Raw genomic sequence first — 25,586 nt, 5'->3', positions numbered from 1 at the left:
GCAAGACGTACAGAAGTTTGAAAACCATACTTCCAGATTCACAGACAGTTTCTTCCCAGTTGTTATCAGGCAACTGAGTGATCCCCTCATCAGCTAGGATGTGGTCCTAAACTCCCATCCACCTGATTGGAGACTTTTGAACTATCTTTAATTAGACTTTATTGATCTTTATCTTGCACTACATGTTGAACTCATTATCCTTTATCGGTGCACTGTGGACGACTTAAATGTAATGATGTATCGTCTTTTCTATGACCAGATAGCGCACAAACAAGAGCTTTTCACTCTGCCACCATACACATGACTATAATAAACTAAACTAAAACTAAAACTAAATCTTTCCTGCAATAAAGTGACCAGAGCTGCACAAAATAGTCCAAATGTAGCCTATTTTTTCTTCTCCCTTTTGATTGCTTATTGTCTGAAGAAGGTTTTCGGCCCGAAACGTTGCCCATTTCCTTCGCTCCATAGATGCTGCTGCACCCGCAGAGTTTCTCCAGCATTTTTGTGTACGTTCCTAAATATGAATCTTTATTTACTGGACACTCCTGGGTGATCCTGGAAAAAGCTGGACACTATGACATTTATCGGTCATGCGTCGGACAATCAGATAGTCCTTCCATTAAAAGGCTGAGCAGGAATTCCCTCAAAACTGAAATCTGTCAGATTGCCAGATAATCTTTTGTGGGAGATACAATAACAGCAACTCTTTGGATAAAAAATACACACTTTGAGGATATTACTCTTATATTTATCCACTAAGATTAGAGATAACACCTTGTGCAAGAATGCAAAAATATAAAATGCATTTCATTATATCTGAACAATAATCCACTTTGTTTAACAGAATTCATATAAAATGTATTAAAACTATTTGAACTGTAATGTAATAAATGACATGCATTATAATGAAATATCCAATCCACATTAAGAATAGATAAAGACAAAGACAGTGCTGGAGTACTTTATCTAAACCAGCATCCTTGTGTCCACATTAGACAAATGCACCTGTTTTAAATCTTTCTTAACTAGTGCACAATTATTAACTAGTTTTCACAGTAAATTGAATTTTTGAACAAAAAATGTGTAATACTTTAATGCAATGGCATTCCAAGCCTCACAGATTTCCAAGATTTGTTTTCATTTATCCTTGAGATGCAAGATCAGAAGTTATTGAGCAACCCTTCATGCATGGACAAGGAGATGTTGGGTATATGCCTTGAAATACAATGGCCCCAGCATCAATAGTATTGCTACATAGGATGTCCATTAGCCCCAACATACAAGCAATTCCAGCGTGATCCAGTAGCAGTGAGAGACGTATCTGCATGCCTTCTCTACACCAAGCTTGACCAATGTCATTAGCCGTACTTCTCAAATTGTGAACAAAATCTGTATTATCATCATGGTTCATGTCATAAATCCCAGTATTGTCTCACTAAAACTGTATCGTGGCAATAATTTACTGTATCCTGATTACAATAATCTTAATATAAGCCATTTCACACAATCTATACTTTCCAAGAATAAACATCAAAATTGGACCTGACTGCCAGTGAGGTCAGATGAGGGCAAACTAACTGGAAAGGTGCATCAAATAACCTGCCGTAGGCACTCAGTGGATCGAACAGCATCAGTGGGGGAAAGAATTATCAACGGTTTGGGTGAAAAACCTGCATCAGGACTGCTAAATAGAAAGGAGGTTCTGTTTAATTGATCAATGAATAAGTCAGAGCACAAAAATTCAAATTACTACTAAAACAAAGCCAATAGGTAATCAAAAATACAAGATTACACGAAAACACCAAAATAAGAGTAAGAGAAGAGCAGGGAAGACAGAAATACATTTCAGTTATTTATCTAAAATATGTAAGTTGCAAATCATTATAGCACTAATACATGTTCATGTGACAAATAGTATCATTAAAGGTATGAATGGCTTTTCAGCATTAATGGATGAACTGAAATCTCAAAGTAAATCACCTTCACAAGAGAATTATTTGGTATTGGTGACAGTGTGAGGATTAACAGTTGTAAAGTGTCTGGATCCAGTTGATGATTATTTAAATGATTAGCATAAAGAAACAAGGAGATTGTGCTGTGTTTCTGAATACTCAAACAACCTCGGTAGAATAATTCATCGTAAAGGTCATAAAAGCAAGGATTTTGAAATCTATCGTCTCCCATTCACAGCAGGCTCTCAGAATAGCAAAACAAAAGCACACTAGCTGCTGAAGAATGCATATTGTATCTTTGCAAATTATACATATCGGGCAGGTAAAGCATTCCAACACTACTGATAGTTGCAATCTACCACAGCGTTGACCTATAATGGAGCTCAGGAATGTTGAAGCTCTCTGATTAAATGTGAAGGGCAGAGCTTTAGCTGTCTGTCTCTCCATGCACATTTTCCATATGGACCTTGAGGTAGTCATTCCTTGTAAACTTCTTGTGACAGAGTTGGCATTCTGCCATTGGTCGATTTGGGTTGTGTGTCAGTTTGTGCCTAATCAGCATTTTTTTCAAGCTGAATGATAAATCGCAGACCTGAAATAAGGAAGAAAAAGCCGTGAATGGAAAATTTCAGATAATTCTCAGGCCAGGTTTCGTAACTTGCTATTACAAGGCATACAAGACAGTGTGCTTAGGCACAATGTGCTGGATGACTTCATCCCATAATGTAATTTTCAATGATTTAAGTTTATTTAGTTGACATATCTTGATAGAAGGCATACGAGACAGTATGCCTTCTATTGAGATACATCAACTAAGTATGTTTAAAGTCACTGAAAATCAGAGCATGGAAGGAGGTCATCCAGCTCATTCTGCCTGGACTAATGAGGAGCTAACCAGCTAAATCCCGATTTTTTGTATCTGCTCCAGGGCATATCCAACTATATTGCAAACACAAGGAGCACTCCAGCTTACACCACTCTTCTAAGTAGTAAATTCTTTGTTTCACTATCCTTTATTGAAAAAAAATTCTCCTCAATCCTCTTATCGAAAGAATTATGCCACTGCAACATTTAAGCCGCCTGGACCGGTAGAACAGATTTTAACAGGAAGGAGAAGGCCAGTGTGAGTGTTAATTAAAGTACATATCTTCAGCTTAAGTGGCATCAGGGAGTCCACCATCAAAATAATCATCAAATTGTCTGTGATAGACCCTTCGTTACCTACCTAATCTGCCGATTGCTAAGCACTTGAACACCCCCTCCCATTCCCACGCCGACCTTTCTGTCCCGAGCCTCCTCCATTGTCAGAGTGAGGCCCAGCGTAAATTGGAGGAGCTTGTGCAGCTTAATGAATATTGGTATGAATATTGACTTCTCTAACTTCTCTCTCCATCCCTCTCCCTTCCGAGTTCTCCAACCAGTCTGACTGTCCCCGATTACATTCTATCTCTGTTTGCTTTGTCGTCACCTCCTCTGAGCTGACAATGATCTATTCAACATTTTCCTTGACCCTCATCCCTTTTGATGTCTCGTTTTCCCACTTTACCCTTCCTGATCTCTGTGTCTCCCTCTCCTCTGAAGAAGGGTCTCAACCTGAAATGTCACCCATTCCTTCTCTCCAGAGATGGTGCCTGCCCCGCTGAGTTACTCCAGCATTTGTGTCTATCTTCGGCGTAAACCAGCATCTGCAGTTCCTTCCCACACATATGGTCTTCTGTTTTATTTTGTGTGAAATTGTGCCTTGACTCTTTAGATCGGAGGCCCAGATATCCATCACTGTCAGCATGTGGTCCCAGGAAATCTCTGCGAGTCATGGTGCGCACTTCGATCTATAACTCCCCGCCATTCCAAGCAAACATTAATCCAAATCTGCCTCACCATTTGCAGTGACTGTCCCTGTTAAGAACTGTCACTTTATCAGTTTCCACCATGGAAGTTTGCACTTCTCACACAACTTTGGATATAATGTGGCTATTTTGTATTAATGCACAGAAGATCTAACACCACGTGCATGGTGCATGCAAGGAAATCACTCCCATGTGCAAAGCTGGGACAAGTTCGTTCACAAAACCATGTTTACATCTGTTTCCATGTATGGAACAATTGATACTATGTTCATGTATCAGTTAATGTTGTATTTATAAACTTGTACCGATATGTGCAGACATCTTTTTCTCCTTCTTTCCTTTTATTCATATGTGTGAAAAGTTCTTGACAAACTTCTCTGGAGAACTCTTATTAATGTCAATTTTACGAGGTTAAAAGATAATTCATTTGTAGTTAAATAAAATGTCAGATTAATTAGCTATGTTGTGTTTATCAATACTATCCTTGACCTGAGACACACAAAAAGCTGGAGTAACTAGCAGCATTTCTGGAGAGAAGGAGTGGGTAACGTTTCAGGTTGAGACCTTCCTCAGTCCTTAATTAACCAAGTTAGCCATCTATTAGTATCAATAAATATATTTGTTGATCTTACTTCAGAAATCATTAACACAACTATTATATATACTATATATATAAAACATATATTTAGATGCCAATACCAAATTTAAGAAAACATAATTATCCTTAACATTTAAAGTTTGGCCAGAGGTACAGCCACACACAAGTCTGATCTGACAGTTTCAAACTGAGGTGATGGATCTTGGTATGAGACAGATATACCGCATTAACAAATGGCACCGCGCATTTTCCACTGCTGTGTTAAGCTGATGGGCAAGCAGCAGCATTCAAGCCAAAAGAGAAATAAATGGCTTTTGCTTCACAACTGGGATGCTATTTCCTCATGGAAATATAGATGTCTGGTTGAACTAACTGCAGATTGTAAGGTTGTAAGGAAATAGAAAAAAAAATGTCTGCATACAAATCAAAACGGTGGAGGGGGTCCAGAATTTATTGGCATCAGAAGAGAGAAAGAATTATCAGACATGAATCACAGAAAGACAGAGAAGTCGGTCATGCTGAAGTAAAAACGCGGTATTGAAGTAGGCGCACAAAGGGGGCAAGTTTATTCAGATGAAGTGGTTATTGTTTCATAGAAAAATTTGGAAGAATTTTCCAAACAGTTTGACAACAAACCAAAATCTTTGTGGAATCTTTGAGTGATAAAAAGATCAAAAGAAGTTTTGTTTGGTTCTGTAGAAGAGTTTATATTTTTGTTAAATAAAAGAATATGCACATTTATGAGTTCTCAGCACTTCATGATGTCACAAAACACTATGTTGGAAGTACCATCACAGTTGTTTTGGTTGATAAATATTGAAGACAATTTGTGTAATGCAAGTTGCCAGAAACAGCAAATTAGATAAATGACTCACTGCTCTGATTTGGTGTAATTTACTGAAGGGTAAACATTGGCAATGAGATCAAATAAACTCCTTTGCTCTTTGTGAAATGTGATAAAGATCTTTTACTCTGGTTAGAATGCACAGCATCAATACATTTTCCAAAGAAATCAGTCCTTCAATAGTGGTACTTAAATCTGCAACAGGGGCACCCCAAGACCAAAATGTTTATTAGTGCCTGATTGCCTTGGACATCCAGCACAGCCATTTGGGTATATTAGGATTTCTACACCTATATTTTAGTGTTTAAATCTGTTGAAAATCATTGTAAATATTTGCCATAGCTGCAAGTGACAAGGGAAGGGGAACAGGTGGTTGTGATGGAAGAGTAAATCAATTACAAAGAGAACAATTTCTACCCGAAGCTGAATGGGGAAACTTTGATCTTATTGAGGGTATAAGATTATGACTCCCCGTTGGATTGCAACTTTGTCGTGGTCGGGGAGCTTGTGTGTCTCAGTGACCCCTAGAGCTATGCCAGCGGGAGATTCGTCTCCTGTTAGGGTCTCCCATGCTGGACAGGTCAAAGGGTAGAGGCGAGACAAAGAGCGATCCACTTGTTCTCCAGGTTGGAGGTTGAGCACAGGGCTAACAACCCTGTCTCGTAAAACAAATATGTTACGGAAACAGCAACTGAAGGAATCAACACTACTGGGCGTGATGGACGTCCAGGGCTATGGACAAATGCTAGGATGAATGTAAGGGAACCAGCCAACATCCCAAGAATAACCCTCCACTGGACACCGGAAGGGAAAAGGAAAGGTGGGAGATCCAAAACCACCTGGCGTCAAACTGTAGAGGAGGAAATGAAAACAATGGACCTGACCTGGGGTAGTGTCCAGAAGCTAGCCCACAACAGACAGGAGTGGAGGACCTTCGTTGCTGCCCTACATGCCAGGAGGCATAATAAGCAGTAAGTAAGTAAGGAGGATCATGAGAGGAATAGATTGGGTGGATACACACAGTCTCTTGCCCAGAGTAGGTGAATCAAGAACTAGCGGATATGGGTTTAAGGTGAAGGGAAAAAGATGTGATAGGAATTTGAGGGGCAACCTTTTCACACAAAGGATGGTGCATGTGTGGAACAAACTGCCAGAGGAGGTAGTTGACGCTGGGACTATCCCAACATTTAAGAAACAGTTAGATAGATACATGGATAGGACAGGTTTGGAGGGATATGGACCAAATGCTGGCAGATGGGACTAGTGTAGCTGAGACATGTTGGCCGGTGTGAGCAAGTTGGGCCAAATGGCCTGTTTCCACACTGTATCATTCTGTGACTCTATGGGAAATGGGGAAGATGGTGGAGGAAAACCATTCAGGGCAGTGGAAATTATGGAAGGTAGTCTTTGAAATATGGAGGGTTGTGTAGTGAACAGTAAGGACATGGGATCCATATCCGTGTTTGTCCAGGAGAGGCGATGGGTAAAGAGGTCCAGGAAATAGAGGAGGTAAAGTTGAGGGTTTGACAACTATTCTAGAGGGAAGGGAAAGGATATCAAAAGAAGTGAGACTTATTTAAGGCTATGATAACAAGGCTTTCCACATCAGGGACTATCTTCTGAACTTAATAATTTCAGATAATCATCCTCTTTTTCTCTCCGTAACCGTGGCTGTACTTTCTGTTACTATTTGTTATTCTGTGTCTAATGAGTTTTAACCTTGACAACCTTCATCTACATTGTATCACAAACATTCCCTCGATTCTCTTCCTTCCTTCTTCCACTCTGTAACACAAAACATTCTTGTTTTCTCAATTTTCTAATTCTGAAGAAGGATCCTTGAGTTGAAATGAATGTTTCTCGTCCTAATGGGCCTGTCCCACTTAGGCGACTTTTTAGGTGACTGCAGGAGACTATGCTTTCGCCTCATGGTCACCACATGTTCGCGGGTAGTTGTCAAGGAGTCGTCTTCATGGTCGTGAGGAGTTCCGGCATTCTGGGAACTAGTCACGGCCTCATTATGGTCGCCGTGAATTTTTCACCATGTTGAAAACCTGGAGAGTAACGAGAATTCTCGTGCTGCAAGTAGGTCACCAGGAGGTCCTAGTGGGTTTTCATAGTTTCTTGTAGGTTATAGCCAGTGCTGACCGGTGAATTTCATTGGCTCATTGGGAAAAAAAAAACAAAAGCAGTAGTTTTCAGAACCAAGGATAACCGACCAGTAATGTTAATGTTCGCCGAGCTTCACAGCGGTTATCTCTGGCTTCTTAAAAGTTGTCTCCACTTGTTCTCCCCCCCCTTCTCCCCCCTCTTTAAAAGGACTGACTGTACACTGCGCTTTAGACATCTTAATCACATTGCCAACCTTCCTGTTCATCGCGGTGAGTGTCTGTATCACCTTGGCTTTGCACCATGTGAATTTCATTCAGGCAGCGCTCCCCCCGCTTGCCCTGTCCCCTGCCTGCATAACGGGCTGGTGAAGGAAAGTGACGTGTGTGTGTGTGCGTGTGTGTTCCACTCTGACTGTCGCCGTTCCAGTTGCTGGTTTTTCAGGTGACTGCCAGCAATTTGACAGTCGCCGGCAGTCGCCTGAAAAATCACCTATGTGGGACAGGCCAATAAGGATGCCATTTGGACTGCTAAGTGCTTCCAGCAGTTTCTATTTCGGTATTGACATTTTAACATCTGCAGTTTTTTGTTCTGATTTAGCAAAAAAAGTCATGTATACATCATACAAATTTTATTATCTTCAAGCCAATTAATTTTGGGTGATGTTGGAATCTTGTACTGTTGCTATTCGAAATATTCACTCCCTTCCATCACCTTTTTTAATATTTTAAACTAGTGGAGTTAAAGATGGTTACATGGAATACAGAGAATTAATAGTTGTTTCCTTATGTCTTCATCTGCATTCTTTTCAACTTATTCTGAACATGACCTGGAATGTCTTCATTATTTCAGTTACCTAAACTAACATTCTTTATTCTGCGAAATCTCCTCAAGGTATGCCTACTTTGCCTACTTCCTTCGCTCCATAGATGCTGTGCACCCGCTGAGTTTCTCCAGCATTTTTGTGTACCATTCTTTATTCCAATGCTGAATAGAAAATGCATTCAGATTCAATATGATACGTAGAGCCCAATGATTGTAACAATGATCCTTCTTCAAGCAAACTATATCACTGTGTTTTTAAATGTAAACATGTATAGTACATAACTGTGATTGTCAGAGATAGCCACAGCCCCTTCCAATGTTAGCACCACAAATGCTCAGGTTTGTGCCAACAGTACCCCTGACTTGTTTGTTGCAACTGGAAATGGATAGGGGAGGGGGGGGGGGGGGGGGGGGAGAGAATGCTGTTGTATGTCTTGAAAGTACATAAATAAATCAGTCACAAGAAGGTCTTCAGTATCTGCCTTCCTCTGATAAAGGGCCTTTTTGCACGGTTCATCTGTGGGTCATAATGAATTTTGGAAAAATATAACAGCTGTTAAGGATTGCATTGCTAAGTGCAAAACTTTGGCAGATGTAATAATTCAGGTTCCTTACGTTTATGGCTCAGCGCAGCCTGCCAAGCTAGTTCTAATTTCTAGAAATCCAAGCCTATTTTTGCATAAGGAATGGAAGTGTAACTTGGAATCTCCATCACAGCATTGCAGGTATTATACTGGTGAGGACAATAACAATCCAAAATGTATTAACTTGTTGGCTTCATGCTACAAAATTGCTCCAAAGGCTTTTTAATGCACACATGTGTAGTTTTTTTGCAAAGGAATACATGTTAAAAAGGATTAATAGATTAGGCATTAAGAAAGTAGTCTGCAATTTTGTAATATCAACAGAGCACTTTAACATATGCAATGCAATGGGCACAGTGTGAAGTGTTGGAATTACACCACTCGGGGAATGAACAATTGGTAGAATGGATCTTATTTTGGTTCTACATAGGTTTAGCTTTTCGCAAGTCAAGTAATCAGAACCACCTTAAACCACAAATTCACATAACATGATAATAATCTTAGTTAACTGGAACCAAAGTCACAGCATTGCAAAGGAAAACAAATTAAAATTAAATGCAAATGTTAAATGTTTACATTTTAATGGAACATTTCATTTCACTGATGGAACAGAATTTATTTAGGCTAGGGGATCTTTCAAAGTATTAATTAGTTCTTTCATGTTTTACATTAAACTAAAAAAAAATATTATAAAATCATTTAATGCCATTCATTAAGTATATATTTGAGAAACGTTAAACAATTTTTTCAAGGTGAATTAGTTGCTTTCTTGACTTAATCTGCAAATCATCTGAAGGAATTAAATGGCCATGTACGTATTGCCACCCAGCAATTTAATAACCTCAGTGTAACCCAGCAGGGATAACATGTCAATCAGTCACACAATAACACAATTCTTCCCAGAGTCATCACTTCTATGACTCACTTTTACGACCAATGTCTGTTCTTATCTCGACATGGGAAAGGTGTGCAAACAGCTTGACTGAATCTTATCAATGCTCACTAACACAAGTGTTCTAAAAAGACAATCTGACGCTGGAATTTCCGACTTGGACAAACTAGACCAGAATGATCATTCTTGGATGATTTCCAAACAATCTTCAAGCTTCACTCTGATGATTGGAATACCTGTGATGTGAGTGTGTGGGACAGCAGGTTTACTCCCTCGCACCATGTTCCTGTTCAGCGAAAGGGCCTTCCTCACTCCTCTGCGATTATGTTGCAAATGGATATTGGGGACTGGTGTTGAGGAGTGGTGGAGATGGAGAACAGTGGAAAGCCACAATAAAAGCTCAACTTCCAAAAGTGTGGAAAAATCCTCATTGTAAACTATGTCACACCTTTTGATAACCAGAGCTGACTGGCTTTCAAAAATATTCAAAAACTTGTTAGAAACTTAAATATATTTTTTTAAAGTTCCAAAACAAGAAAAATATATTACAAATCTCTCAAATAATTCCAGTAACTAAACTTACTATGATGGACCTCAGACTTTCGCCAATATTTCCCTCCATTAAAATAAATGGGTTTCTGGGCCTTGATCAGAAGATGAAGATGGATGGTAGTGATGTTTGGAGCATGGGGAGAATAGGTAGCAGGGACAATTAGTGGGGAAACTGGGATTGCACTGTGAGCTGGAAAAAGGCCAAATGGGGCCAAATTACCTCCTTCAAGTAGAGGGTGAACAATATTGGTGCAATATCCAATTTCCATACAACACTTCACGAGAAGTAGAAAATCTGCAGCAAATGACCAACTGCAAGTTTGCATTTGTGCATGGAAATAATCAAAACTACTGACAGTTTCATGGAAAAAAGATTTGCTGCCGAGGTTTGGAATTCTGCACTTTCACCTCATAGGAAATTTTTTTTTTAATATAAAAAACATGAATATATAAAGATTTGAGAAACTGCAGAGTGTATTACTGCAATGGAAGGACTACTTAGGACAATATTAGGAAACTTTATGAAACAAGGAAAGTTCCTTGTATCTCTAGAAACCTTGTATCTGATTCACCGCACTATCCCAATCCTATCCAGATGTCTGATTGCTTGATGATGGCTGATTCAAAGTTAAACAATCAAAAACGTTAAAACATTCAGTTACTTACGTCACACTGGAATGGCTTTTCTCCTGTATGAGTCCTCATATGTTCATCTAGACCCCTTTTCTGACTAAAAGCTTTGTTGCATTCTGAACACTGGTAAGGCTTTTCCTGGCAAAATAAAAGGAGAGAATGACAGTACAACAAGTGAAAGTGAGCCAATGCAGAAACCCAGCATTCAGTGGAATGTAGCTTGGTGCTGGATTTGTGTGCTTTTATATTCCCTTGAAGGGGTTCAGCGGTTCAACCGGTGAAAAATCATTAACTTGATTGCAAAGGACGCAATGAAGCCTGAGAAAATCAAGTCCTTCAAGTTTTCTTATCATCACCATCAGTAATTTAATAAAACCATTAGGTCTGTCATTGAAGGAGTTTCTTCAGTTTATCCTGGCAGTGCTATACCAGAGATTAGATTAAGTCAAAAAAAGATACGTACCTGTTTTACATATGCACTCAATTTACTTTAAATTCCAAAGTCAAAACATGATTATTTTTGGTTTCTCAGGTTTACTCATTCTAGTATGAGTAGCAAAGTAATGACGTTCTTTCTGGTGCCATAGACAAATAGAAATACGTAAAAATATAGTCAAAAGGATCATAGTACTGACCACCCTCAATTTAGAGACACACTGGAGCCTTTATTAATTTGTGCGTGTTTTTTTTACATTTTACAGACTCAACATAAATAACATTGCCAAAAAAACTGAATTTGTACAACGAAAAACACAGTTCTGGCAAATTAGGCCTTTTTAAACATACTTATTGAGGTATACTAGAGACTATGCATCATTCTGGTGGTTGTTTGAGATGGCTACAAAACTACAGAATAAGCAGAGGATTTCATTAAGATAATGCTAATGGGACTAGATACGACCGTCAACAACTGCAAATAAAAATTCATCTGTCAGAGGTGATGCGGTGAAAGTTGTTGTAATCATTAAAAAATATATGATTCAACTGATACTGGGTTACATTAGCTGAATTATTCTGGAACTGAAGGAACCACTTTCGATCTTGATCTATGTGACCTTGCTGCAAATTACATGCGTTACAACAGTGACTGGACTTCAAAAGTACCTAATAGACTATGAAGGTTTGGAACATCCTAATGTTATGAAAGGCACAGTGGAAAGGCAACTATTTGTTTGTTTCTGTACTTAATATTCTTTATCAATGCAGTGAAAGCAGTTTAATTTCTCCAGTAGATATCACAATGTGCTGGAGCAACTCAGCAGATCAGGCAGCATCTCTAGAGGAAAGGAACAGTTGACGTTTTGGTTCAGGAACCCTTCTTCAAACTCAAAATGTTAACTGTTCCTTGTATCCAGAGATGCTGCCTGACCAATTGAGTTGCTCCTGCACTTTGTGTCTGTCTTCGGTTAAAAAACAGCAGCTGTATTCATACAGTTCCTTCCTTATTTTCTCCAGTAATTTGCCTCAGAGAAGTCTTGGGTGACTTTGGCTCTAAGAATCACCAGTAACAAAACCCTTTGGATTAATGACCAATAGTACACATAGCCTATACAAGATGCTCACGTTTCATTGCCTGAAGCAAATGGAATGTTTGCCGGATGTTGTAATTTACAGCTCACTCATTAACCACATCCTACGTGAGAGAACGACAATGCTAAAAAGCAGCTACAAACACATGTTTCCTCTGTGTCCCATAGTTCTGCTCATGCTCCCACTCTGCCCAGATGCAACAAGTATAGTGTTTCCCTGCTTCTCACCTTTCACCCCGCCAGCCTCCGCATCCAACACATCATTCTCCGACGTATTCACCACCTCCAATGTGATCCCACCATTAATCACATCTTCCCATCCCCATCCCTTTCCACGTTCTGCAGACCATTCCCATTGCAACTCCTTGGTTCACTCATCTTCTCCAACCCAAACTATTCCCTCCCCATGTACCTTATACTGCAACCACAGGAGATGTAACACCTGTCCCTATACCTCCTCCCTCGCATCCATCCAAGCACCCTAAAAGTCCCAAAGGCCCTTCCATGTGTACCTAACCTCTTCTACTATAATTGGTGTTCCCAATGTGACCTTTTGTACATCAACAAAACCAAGTGCAGACTCGGCGATCGTTTCGCTGACTATTTGTGCTCGGAATGCCAAAGCCTACTGGATCTCCTGACTGTGAAACATTTCAACTACTACTCCCAATCCCACACTGACCTTTCTGTCCTGGGCCTCCTTCGTTGCCAGAGCTAGGCCACACACAAACTGGAGGAACAGCATCTCATATTCCGCTTGATAGCTTACAATTCAACAGTATGAACATTTTTTAAAAAATACACAAAATGCTACAGTAACACAGTGGGTCTGACAGCATCCCTGAAGAACATGAATTGGTGATGGTTAATATCAGGACCCTGTTTCAGATTGTTACTCTAGCACTTTGCACATGTTTTCCAGGGATGCTGCTTGACCTGTGAGTCATTCCACCTTTTTGTTACTTGTTACTTTTTTTTTGTATATCAGCATCTGTAATTCCTTGTTTTTAATTATCAAAAATGAATTATCAAATTTTAGGGAACCAACCAACCATTCCCCCCCTTTCCCCCCCCCCCCCCCCCCCCCCCCATCTTCCCTGTGTGCAATCTAGACACACCTACTTCTCGCCTACCCCTTCTGCTTCCACCTACATTTCTTCCTCTGGTTTCACAATTTGCAACTCTTCTATCCTTATCTCTCATATTCTGTCTTTTAATCTCAGGCCTTAGTCCAACCTTTGTCGATCAAAACTCACCCTATTACTTGCCAGGTTTTTTCCTCCCCCTCCTTTCTTCCAACTACCTTTCCTATCTGCATCACAATCAGTCTGAAAAATGTCCCGACCAAAAACCTATCCATGTTCTCCAGAGATGCTGCCTGACCCACTGAGTTATTCCAGCACTGTGTCTATCTTTGGGATTTTGTGGTTATATATCCTTTTTTAAGAACAAATATTTTTAATTTCTGCAGTGAATGCTCTTGCCTACTTTATTATGAGTACACTAGGCCACCTTGATATCCAGGCGAGGTTAGTATTGAACCAGAACCAGAACCAGGCTTAGTAAATCCTCTTTAGGTTGCTTCAGCCTTTGTTTTCATTTCATGTTTTCAGAGCAGCCTCAATGACATTGAGAAGCAGCCAATCCATAGATTAAAAAAATAAGATATCTCCAAAAGTGACCTTTGCAATTGTAACCATTATTTGTTAAACTTGATGCCAACTCATTATGATTTAAGCATCCAGAAAGTACTATGCGTGTTGTTGTATATCGATTCAGAAGGATCCCAATTTTTTGGATGAAGCTGGGGCACACTGCTGAGAACCAATTTCTGAAAGAGGAGGTACATTGAGCATATGATTGTAAATTGTGCAGGAAGGAACTGCAGATGCTGGTTTACACCTAAGATAGAAACAAAACGCTGGAGTAACACAGTGGGACAGGCAGCAACTCTGGATAGAAGGAATGGGAGACATTTCCGGTTGAGACCCTTCTACAGACTCAGAAAGAGTCTGAAGATAGGTCTCAACCCCCCAAAAAATGTGTCTATCTATGATTGTAAATTGTTTTCCCCTTCTGCATTTTTTACTGTGCTGCATGCACTGATTTCAATCACTTTCTCATTGTGTACCCCAATCTTACATGTAAACAACTGGTCATTACAGAAGACTCAGAGTAAAGACATTTTCCTCACCACTTGGAACACAATTCACTGTGGAACTCAGCTACCAATACAAGCTAAAAAGCACAACTTTTCTATCAATTAACACAGCCAGCCCGTGGAAATTAGTTAGCAACTATCTTAGAAATCACTGATGTTGTCTTCAAGTGGAGCTGCTTGGAGAACCCTGCTGCTGAATGCATTCTCATCTGTGAGAGGTTAACATTTGACATTACCCCGAGCCACGGACTTCAACTTAACAGTGCTGTCAAGAGAATGAATGTCACAATATGCCTTTCTTGAATACTTTTGACAGGCCTAAGCACTAGATGCACTAACAACCGATTCAACATGGTGGCTGGTAGATGTCCAGATACAAAGATGTACACTTTGGTCATTATACAGTACATGCTGCACTTTAATGGATACCAGTCAGCGGAACTGAGAGGCTTAATTCTTATCTTAGTGATTGTGTTTGTAAAAAAAATTGACAAATAAATAAATTTCACAAACCCCATTCAAATTCCCCTTTTCTTAAACATTGCTAAATCCTTAATATTAAATTATTTTGTTACTTTGCTAAATTCAATTTATTTCATTGTACATCACAATTATTCTTCAATATTTTATCAGCTGCTGGATTTATTAATACTTAACATATGTTTAACTTTCTCTCTCTCTCTCTCTCTCTCTCTCTCTATATATATATATATATATATATATATATATATATAGTTATATATATATATATGAGTTAAATATTGACAGGCATAGTATGTGTGTGTATATATATGCCATAGAGGTGCCATTCATTCATGTATTTTCAGTTTTTATTTCATTTATAATCACAAATATCCATTTCTGTTAATCCAAAGACATTAAACTATCGGCCATACACTAGAGCTTAAGAAACAGAACGACAGCTTCTATTTCTATTTGAGGTTGTCAGAAACATCAACCTGTAATTAGAGTAATTACATATGATAGCTCCAGAAGAAAAAAAAAAAAATATGAGATTATATAGAGGGGAAAAATATTGGAAAGAAGTGAATAATAAAAATATGTTGTTACACCCACTGGGGCCTTTTCAAAGTGCAGATCACTTAACAAAGTTGAAAGATTCTGTCAGTAAAGCTGTTTGAAAACATATTCTGAAGTCAATGATGTAAAACTTCCTGCCATGCATTTATAAAAGACGTTGGGATCAGACGAGAGCAGAATTGCCAAGTGGATGTCTATGCCCTAAAGGGGTTCTGACCCAACTCCAATTTCTGCTTTCTTAGAATCAGTTTTCCATGCCTGCAAATGGCTCATGTGTTCCTTTTTACTCTGACTTTCTAATGAACATGACTCAGTCTAATTAAGAAGATGATAGTCGGGTAATAGCATTTAAAGGAAATGGACCTCATAACATTATACAGTAGGATACAATTTACTAAGGTTAACATTTGATAACTGCACCACAGTAACAAAGGAACTTAGCATGATAGTTATATGCACTTAACCAGCAGCAAGATTATAGGTTCCAATATCCGAACGCATATTTGCAAAGAAAAAATAGAGGTTACTGAAACAATATTGAAAAAAACTAATGATGAGATAAGGGCACTATATTACCCACTCACTTACCCCAAATTTTTTTTGTACAATTTTTGTGCTTTATTCTGTGGCTCTATTTCTTTTGGAGATACCAAGTATCTAGATAGATTTTGATCATTATTTTACCTAGTAGGTTACTTTCTATCATTTATTTTTATTTGCATCATCAGCACACAGTTACACCCAGGAATAATTGGGTTAACATATGATGAGCGTTTGAAGGCACTGGGCCTGTACTCGCTGGAGTTTGGAAAGATGAGGAGGATCCCATTGAAACTTGAATAGTGAAAGGATTGGATAGAGTGAATGTAGAGAGGAATGTTTCCACTAGTGGGAGAGTCTCGGACCAGAGCCTCAGAATAAAATGCCATACCTTTAGAAATGAGATGAGGAGGAATTTTTTAAGGAGAGGTTGGCAAATTTGTGGAATGCATTGCTGCAGACAGCTGTGGAGGCTAAGTCAATGGATATTTTTAAGGTGGAGATTGACAGATTCTTGATTGGTAATGGTGTCAGGGGTTATGGGGCAAAGGCAGGAGAATGAAGGAGAAAGATAGACAGCCGTGATTGAATGGCAGAGTAGACTTGATGGGCCAAATGACCTAATTCTGCTCCTATAACTTATGAACACCCCTTAACAATTACCTATTCTTTTCCACATTCCTTTGCGTTTAGCAGCTTCTTTTCTTTTTACATTTGAAAATGTCACTGATATAAACACAGTTAAAGCAGAGCAAACCATACGCAAAACAAGATCAGTCCAGAAACATCAGTTTTAATGTATTGAGTTATAGACCTGTCCTACTTAGGCGATGTTTCAGCGGACGGCCACGGCTGTCAGGTTCATGGCACACGCCTGAAAAACTTGGAACTGGAACGGCGACTGTCAAAGTGGAATACACACACAACAAACACATCGCAAAGGCAGGAGCCAGAGAAAGGGGGGGAGCACTCTGAAATTAACACGGTGCAAAGCCAAGGTGATACACACCGCGATGAACAGGAAGGTTAAGACGGCTAGCTAGTAAGTCCTTTAAAAGAGGGGGGGGGGGGGGGAGAGGGGGAGAGGGAGGGGGTGGGGGGGGGGGGGGGGGCGGGGGGGGTGGGGGGGGTGGGGGTGGAAGAAGGGGGGGGTAGGAGTGGAGACACTTTAAGAAGCCAGACAACTTTTAATAAGCCAGAGATACATAGCTGTGAAGTTTGGCGGGCATTGAACATTACCGATCGGTTATCCTATGAGCCAATGAAAATGCCCGGTCAGCAAAGGCAATTAACTAAAACTACCTACGAATACCTCGACTACCCACAAGTACATGGTGGCCCCACTACAACTTCACCTACGACTACAGGAATATCGATTATCTCCAGGGCGATAACATCTGGAGATCTGGAGAACATGTTGAAAAATTTGCGCCAACCATACTGAGGCGGGATGTGGGATCCCAGAATGCGGGAACTCCTCGCGATCATGAAGGAGACTCACCAGAGACCACCAGTGAACTTGTGGTGACCATATGGCGATCATGGGGCAAGTGCAGTCTCCTGCACTCGCCTAAAAAGTCGCTTAAGTGGGACAGTTCCTTTACGTTAAGCAAAGACTAACAAATTGAACACTTTCCTTTTTGTAAAAGAAAAATATAAAACCTATAAAAGAGAATAAGAAAAAATAATTTTCCCAAAAGTAAAACCCATAAAAGAGAATATAAGAGAATGACAAATGCAGAAATACACAGATGGAAAGAGCTAATAGATTCTGAAAGGTAAAATAAAAGTTAAACAGCAGAAAAAATTAAGAAAAGGACACAATAGTCAATGTGCGCACAAGGCTGCACAAAAATCCAGTTAATGTGTTTCCAGTGTTTTTGTTAAGGGAAAGTATTTGTTAGGACATCAGAATAACATTCCATCTTCAAGGCATAATTCCATCAGTGTTAACAGCAGTATAGATGGTCAATGAAGTTCTTGAGCAAGGATTACCCACACCCACAATCTTTTTTAATGATTTGAAAGCTAGTTCGCAGGTCAGACCCATGAACATTACATGCACAAAATTAAAATAGTGTCAAATATGTACAAGTAAAGGAAGTTAGAGCAAATAAAGCTAAAAATGGGTAATATAAAAGTAGGGAAACATGCTGGAGGGGATGAGTCAAAAAAAGTTAATTTTTTACTCGAAGTACTTAATCGGATGGAACATTTGGAATTTAATAAAATTGAAATATGACAATAAAATGCGAAAAAACAAAAGAGTACCAAATAGGCCCAAAAGATGGCACAAATAGGCCCAAAAAATAAATTATTGTATGTCCCAACAAATGTTGAGAATTAGGCTGAGTTGTGAGGAATGAAAAAAATAGAACAAGGTTAAGACAAAATTGGTTAATAATTTAAAACAGGATCATCTTGCTGATTTGCTTATCACTGGTCATATATATATATTTTTTAAACTAATCAAGAGCCTTTAAAATAACGTAAACATAATTAAGCAACAGACATGGATGATTGCGCACATATCTTTTGATATTTGAAAAAGGTGAAGTCTTTACATAATGTTTTTGCACATTAGACTGTGTAAATAATGTTCTGAAACATGGAGATTAAGACAATGATGAGTGAATGATATTATTGGGCAGAAGCCAAAGTTGTTTTGAGTAACTCATGCACACACAGAACACTAACATCAAACACAAATACGTTTTATCAGATCATCACCCGATTTCTTTTATTTTACCGATACACATTTCAAATGCACACTCATTAAAATAATGCCATTGAACTTCTTTGGCCTAGAGAGAAATACTTGGATTTATATAAAATAAAAAACAGAAAATGCTGGAAACACTCAGTAGGTCAGGCAACATTCTGACCTGCTGAGTGTTTCCAGAACTTTCTGTTGAATTTCCGATTTCTAGCATCGGCATGTTTTTCTTTATTCATATTGGTTTTATATATACCTTTCATAGCCTTAGATCATTCCAAACATAGTTAATGACCAAAGTACTTAGCCATGCAGTTATTGTTACAATGTAGGAAATTATTGAGACTCATTTATGAGAATCTAATGTCAAATCTTTATTTCTTAACTTAGCTTTTGGTCTTACCGATGTAGAGGAGGCCACATCGAGAGCACCAAATGCTGATGACAAAGTCCACCGTGGTCCCTTCTGTAAGTTGTAGGAATAGGTGGTAAATCTTCCACAGTTGCAAGGGAAAGTTCCCTTGGAAGGACAAGCGAACCAGGAAGCCACGGAGAGAGTGGTCACCGCAGAAAGCAGAAAGGCTCGGGGACGGGAAGATGTGATGGGTGGTGGGGGGGGAGATCATGCTGTAGCTGAAGAAAATGTTCAAAAAGTATGTGCTGGATGCAGACATTGAAGGGGAAAAGATAACCATGAAGTGAACCTTATCTTGAGAAACAAGAAACTGCAGGTACTGGATTACAAAAAAAGACACAAAGTGCTGGAATTACTCAGTGGGGTCAGGCAGCATCTCTGGAGAACATGGATGGGTGAAGTTTTGGATTGGAACCCTTCTTGAGAATTCTGAAGAATGTCCTGGAGTGGAAGGCCTCATCTAGAGAATAGACGTACCGGAGATGGAGAAATTGAGAGCTAGGGATGATGTCCTTGCATGAGAGAGGGTGGGAGCAGGTGCAGTCTGGGGAGCTGGTGGATTTGTAGCAAATGTCAGTGGAAAGTTTCTCTAGTGAGATGCAGACTTAGAGATCAAGAAAGGAGACAGATGTATCAGAAATGGTCCAAATGATTTTGAGGGGTGGTAATTGGAGGTAAAATTAATGAAATCAACGAATTCTGCACAGGTGCAGGCTGCAACTCCAATGCAGTCGCCTATGTAGCAGATAAAGAGTTGAGGAATGGTGCCAGGGTAAGTGTGAAACATAAACTGATCCATGTAGCCAACAAGGTATATGTGAGACACAAATAACTGCAGATGCTGGTTTACAAAAAAAGACACAAAGTACTGGAGGTCAAGCAGCATCTCTCAGTTCTCTAGAAAACATAATAGGTGGTGTAACTCAGTGGGTTAGGCAGCATCTCGGTAGATTATGAATAGATCTGAAGAAGAGTCCGATCTGAAACGTTACCTAATCATCTTCACCAGAGATTCTGCCTGCCCTGTTGAATTACTCTAGCAATTTGTGTATTGTTTTAACTACATCAGGGGATGGCGTGGGAAACTAGCAAAGAAATTGCAGCTTCCCATGGCTTATATATTTGAGTCACCGTTAGACACGGATGAGGTGCCAGATGACTGGTGGGTGGCTGATGTTGTGACTCTATGTAAATGGGTTCAAGGAAAAGCTTGGAAACTATAGACTTCTGAGTCTAACATCTGTGGTAGGAAAGTTACTGGAGAGGATTCTGAGAGATAAGATATCTATGCATTTAGATAGACGGGGGCTGATAGTCAGAATGAATTGTTACTTGGGAGATCATGTCTCATGACTTAAGAGTTTTCTGAAGAGGTAACCAAAAAGGTTGATGAGGGTAATGCCATTGACGTTTATATGGATCTTTGATCAGGTTCTGCATGGTAAGATGATCTGCAGGGTAGATTGTATGGGATCCTGGGAGAGCGAGATAACCAGATACAGAATTGGCTTCATGGAAGGAAGCAGAGCGTGGTTGTGGAAGGGTGTTTTTTTGGACTAGAGGCCTGTGATGGCTGGTGTGCAGGAATCAAGGCATGTGCAGGCATGATTAAGCAGTTTGTAGATGACACTAAAATCAAAAGTTACAGCAGGTTCTTGATCGATGATCAAGTAGGCTGAGGAATGGCAAATGAAGGTCAATGTAGATAAGTGCGAGGTGTTGCATTTTGGGAAATCAAAGCAGGGAAGGATCTTCAGAGTGCGTGTTAAGCCCCGGGGAGTGTTGTCGAGCGAAGGGATATAGGAGTGCAGGTACATAGTTCTCTGAAAGTAGCATCATAGGTAGATAGGATGGTAAACAAAGCTTTTGGTACATTGGCCTTCATCTGCCAGGGTATTGAGAATAGAAGTTGGGACGTTATGTTACAATTGTACAAGACATTGGTGATGTCACATTTGGAGTAGTGTGCGCAGTTTTGGTCATCCTGCTATCGGAACGATGTCATTAAGCTGGAAAGGGTGCTGAGATTCCCCGAGGATGTTGTCTAGTCTTTATTTATATTAGTGGAGAGATATGCATTGATTACTAGAATACCATGTTAAAGCCAAAGTACCAAAGATTGGTTGAGTGGGAATTCTCTGCAACGTTAGCCTTTAATCTTTAATCTATCCATTATCCCTTGTCTGAAACTTCCAATTACATTCATATCATCATGGAATGGTTCTATTGTTGAAGCTCTGCACTGTTAATTATTTATAATGCTTGCCTAGTGCTCTAGAACATTTCCCTTCTAAACTGAATACAAAATAATTTAATAAAATGAAACTAAAGCAAGTGCCAGCAGTAAAGGGCCTGTCCCACTTGGGCGTCATTTGCGCGTAATTTACACTACATCATTTACGCGTCACAAAGCACGACGCATGCGTCTTGCCGCGCATGTGATGCGCGTATGGTGCGCATTACATGTGCATGCCGCGCATTATGCGTGCATGGTGCGTGGTGACATAGGTAGTGACACGCGCGGCGCCCCAGGATTTTGGGATGTACAAAATCTTTGTGCGCCATCTGTGTGAAACGCAAATGACGCCCAAGTGGGACAGGCCCTTACCAGTCTAAAATCGTTGTTTGTTCAGGAGCATGAAATGAGTCTTAGTGACTCCACATTGCAAAACATCTCAACCTTAATCTTATCACATATTAAGGGAGCTTGGCAACTGAGAATCATATCAATGTGCATTGGTAAATAGTTTCATGTTGTTAGATTTAAAAGTGGTAAAGGAGTAAAATTTGTATGCTTTATTTCATCTCATTGATGTCAATACATTAAATGATTTTAAGTTTAGTACTCTGTCTGGTTAGTGATAAATTGCTGGGCATTATTACAAAACTGTATTTTCATAATTCTCAACCAACTCTCAGAATCAATGAGAACGTGTCAGAATATGACACAGTAATTAGATGTGTCTGAAAATCTTTAAAAATGCCAAGAAAGAACAAGGACTAAAGGTATGTTTTATTCAAACATGTAAATTGCTTTGATTTCCTTTTCACTAATAATAGTAAGATTAAACGAGAACTTACCAGTTTGAAGTTTGTTCTGTATTTTATGAGGCGTTACGATGAGGGATTACGTGAAGAACCCGCTCAGCACGCATGCGCGGCATACTTCAAAGCAGCGGTGTAGAATCACAGATAGACACAGTTATTGAAGTAAACATAGTAAAGACAAGGAGACATCAGTTTATGAATTTGACCCATATTATTGAGGGTGGGAGCGGAGGGCACGTAATCCCTCATCGTAACTCCTCATAAAATACAGATCAAACTTCAAACTGGTAAGTTCTCGTTTAATCTTACTATTTTACTTTGGAGTCACGTGAGTGATTCCGTGAAGATTTCAAAGCTCTGTGATCTCAAACCGTGTAACATTTATTACTACATCACTGCCGAAGTCTTTGAGGGAGGAAGTGTGTTATCGTACCAACCAATTAATCTGTTTGTAGAAAAACACAATGGTATTTTTTAAGGAAATTAAATTGCTCCCCTGGGCTTAAATTAAATATTTGCGGCCTGTAAAATCTTTCCTGCAAATATAACAGGTTTTGCCAACGGCTTATTATAAAATTTCTGAACGGTCTTTCCCCCCACCATCCTGCTGTAGCCAGGATGTCGTTTATAGGCACGTCCATTCTTTTAGCCGTCGACGTGGATGCTGCCCTGGTGGAATGAAATTTATACATGTTAGTTTCTATCCCAGCAGCTTTTAGCACCTGCTTGAGCCATCTCGAAATGGCTCGTCACCCAACCATAAGGTATTTTATGACTAACCCACAGGCTTTTCATCTCCCTCGAGTATTTTGGTTGTGTCTATGTAGGATAGTAGGGTCATGGCACATAACCGTGTTTCTGACGGGTAAGCCCGGAATTCCACGACTGGATTAGGTGTTCCTGGTCTGCTCTGTTTGATCATTCCCTGGATAATGACAGAATCTGGTCTGGAGCTGTGAGCATGGTGTCCAGTCGCAATAGGTGTAGTGACTGGACCCTCTGTGCAGATACAAGTGCCATCAACAGTAGTATTTTGAGCATAGATGGTTCCAGGTTGAGGGATCTGGCTGGTGGCCATCCTCTGAGGTATGTCAGGACCACACTGACATCCCATATATGGGTGTGCCTTAGTCTAGGGGGTTAGAGTTGTAAATACTCTTCATTAGTTTGACCACCAGCTGGTGGGACCCCATGGCCCGTTGTTTGTTGACCATTAAATTGGTGCATGATTGTGCCAATTCAACTATTTTGTCTCTTGGCAATGTTACATAGACATGTAGACTGAATTAATTGTGAAGCCCAAGTAGTCCATGATAGTGGATGATAGTGGATGGCTTCAACTTAGATTTATCTGGATGTAAGACAACCCCAGGGTTTCGAATAACTGTTTGGTAGCTGAACAGCTAACATAGTCAATTTCATGGTCTTGCCTACCATTTAGGATATCATCAAGATATGACATGACAATATGTTTTTGTCTTCTGAATATTGCCAGAGCTGGTTTTAGTGTCTTGGTGACACTCTTGGGCTGATGTGAACCCATTGGGTAACGCTTTAAACTGCTATAGCTGCCCCATCCAGGTAAATCTGCAATGATCCTTGTGAATGGTACTAAATAGTAAACATCTTTAAGATGAATGCTTGCCATGGTATCCTTTGGAATTTAGTTGTTTGGCAGTAACAATCGGTTCCATTTTGAAATGTATATACTTAACAAACATATTTAGTGAAGTTAAGTCAATGATGTTGCGACATCCACCATCTTTTTTGGGTTTAGTGAATATATTTGATACGAATTGCAAGGGTTCAGGTTTTCCCATGATACCCTTTGTAATTATTCTCACCAGTTCAGCTTGTCCATCTTGTTTCTTTAACGGAGAGGGGAAAATACCCTCTGGGGTGAATGTTGACCTGGTGGCAATTTTTCTAGTATGAACTGTATTTGTATTCACTAATGCCATTGAGTATATACTGATCACTTGTGATAGACTCCCATGTGTTAGTATTACTCTATATACTGGTAGGAACCAGACCCACCTACCTCCATGATTATGGGTATTCTTCTGTTTCCTGCCGGTCCAACGAGTGTTGCACGTCGTCTGACGTGGCGGTGACGTTGGGGGGTGGCACATTTTCCATGGGGTCCGCTCTGGGCCCTGGTCTAAAGAAGACTTTCGATGATAGAATGCGGACCCCGAGCTTTCATCAGTCCGATATGGTAGACGTTGACTGATGGACGTGATGGGGTGCTGCTGCATAGGAATTACTGTTTTTGGTTTGCTCGTCCCGGCCCTGCCGTCATGAGCTGAAAGTTTTGTAAAACCTCTTGCATGTCCTTCATATGCTTTGTGAGGTTTTTGCCAAAGAGCAGTGGGTCTGGCTCAGTGGCTGGGGTATGCACAACCCCGCAATGTAGGATTTATGGCAGGTCTTATGACTTGTTTACGAAGGTTGTGGTCATCTCCGTATTTGTCCATGGAACAAGGAGAAACGATGTGATGGCTGTCGTCAGGCTTTCAACGGCCTCCTGCATGTGGGGTTTCCACGTAGCTGTCCACCACACCTTGCAGCTCTTCCTGTTCCTGCACCCCTTGCATACTCCCGAGATCTTCAGCCATTGCCCCTGTTCTTGACCAGCCCAGTCCTGGTCACCAAAGCTATCCTCTGGAAAGGAGGAAGCAATGGACAGTGCACAAGGCACTGTGGAGGGAGTGCCTGACCCCCTTTGCGAGAGCGCCCCTCCTGGGGTGCACTTCGCTGGAGCTCCTGCTCCAAGAGCCGCTCCATGCGGCTCAGGCGGCTGTCTCCCCCCGCCTGGGTGGAGAGACGTCCCCGTCCGATAAGTTGGAGCCACCGGCCAGACACCTCTTTCATGGCTTTACTTCCAACCCGCTGCTCAGGCGCTAGCAGGCTGGGCTCGGCGCGGTGTCGGGGTATAACGGACCGCCCGGTAAGCGGTCCTACTGCCTTGTTGCTGCCCCCGTGAGATGGTACGCTCCTCCGTGGAGTCCAACGGGGGGCAGGTCTGTTCATGCGGCTGTCTTTCCCCCCGTGCGGGAGGAAAGACGTCCCGTCCGATAAGTCGGAGCCACCGGCCGGACGCCTCTTCCGTGGCGGTACTTCCAACCCGCTGCTCAGGCGCTAGCGGGGCTGGGCTCAGCACGGTGTCGGGATAGCGGAGCGCCGGGTAAGCGGTCCTACCGTCTTGATGCGGACCCCCAGATGGAACGCTCCTCCATGGAGTCGAGTGGGGGACAGGTTTGTTCTAGAGTCTTTCTTCTCTGCCGGACAGCAGAA

At 40.6% G+C, this 25,586-nt stretch overlaps 1 protein-coding gene across 2 annotated transcripts in view; it reads right to left on the bottom strand.

Annotated features, from left to right (window-relative positions):
- Positions 1-723: 723 nt before the first annotated feature.
- The window catches only part of prdm5 (PR domain containing 5), a 290,483-nt gene continuing 265,620 nt past the window's right edge, over positions 724-25,586 (bottom strand). For both annotated transcript variants that reach the window (XM_055640489.1, XM_055640479.1), the window contains 2 exons: positions 10,873-10,977; positions 724-2,547 (listed from right to left, as the gene is read on the bottom strand). In XM_055640489.1, coding sequence (XP_055496464.1) covers positions 2,383-2,547; positions 10,873-10,977 — 270 coding nt within the window. In that variant the 3' untranslated portion in view covers positions 724-2,382. The remainder of the gene's footprint in view (positions 2,548-10,872; positions 10,978-25,586) is intronic.

The sequence above is a fragment of the Leucoraja erinacea genome, chromosome 1, assembly GCF_028641065.1.
Source record: "Leucoraja erinacea ecotype New England chromosome 1, Leri_hhj_1, whole genome shotgun sequence".
NCBI lineage: Eukaryota > Metazoa > Chordata > Chondrichthyes > Rajiformes > Rajidae > Leucoraja > Leucoraja erinaceus.
Note: the sequence above shows the minus strand (reverse complement) of the source record. Positions and strands in the feature narration are given on the sequence as shown.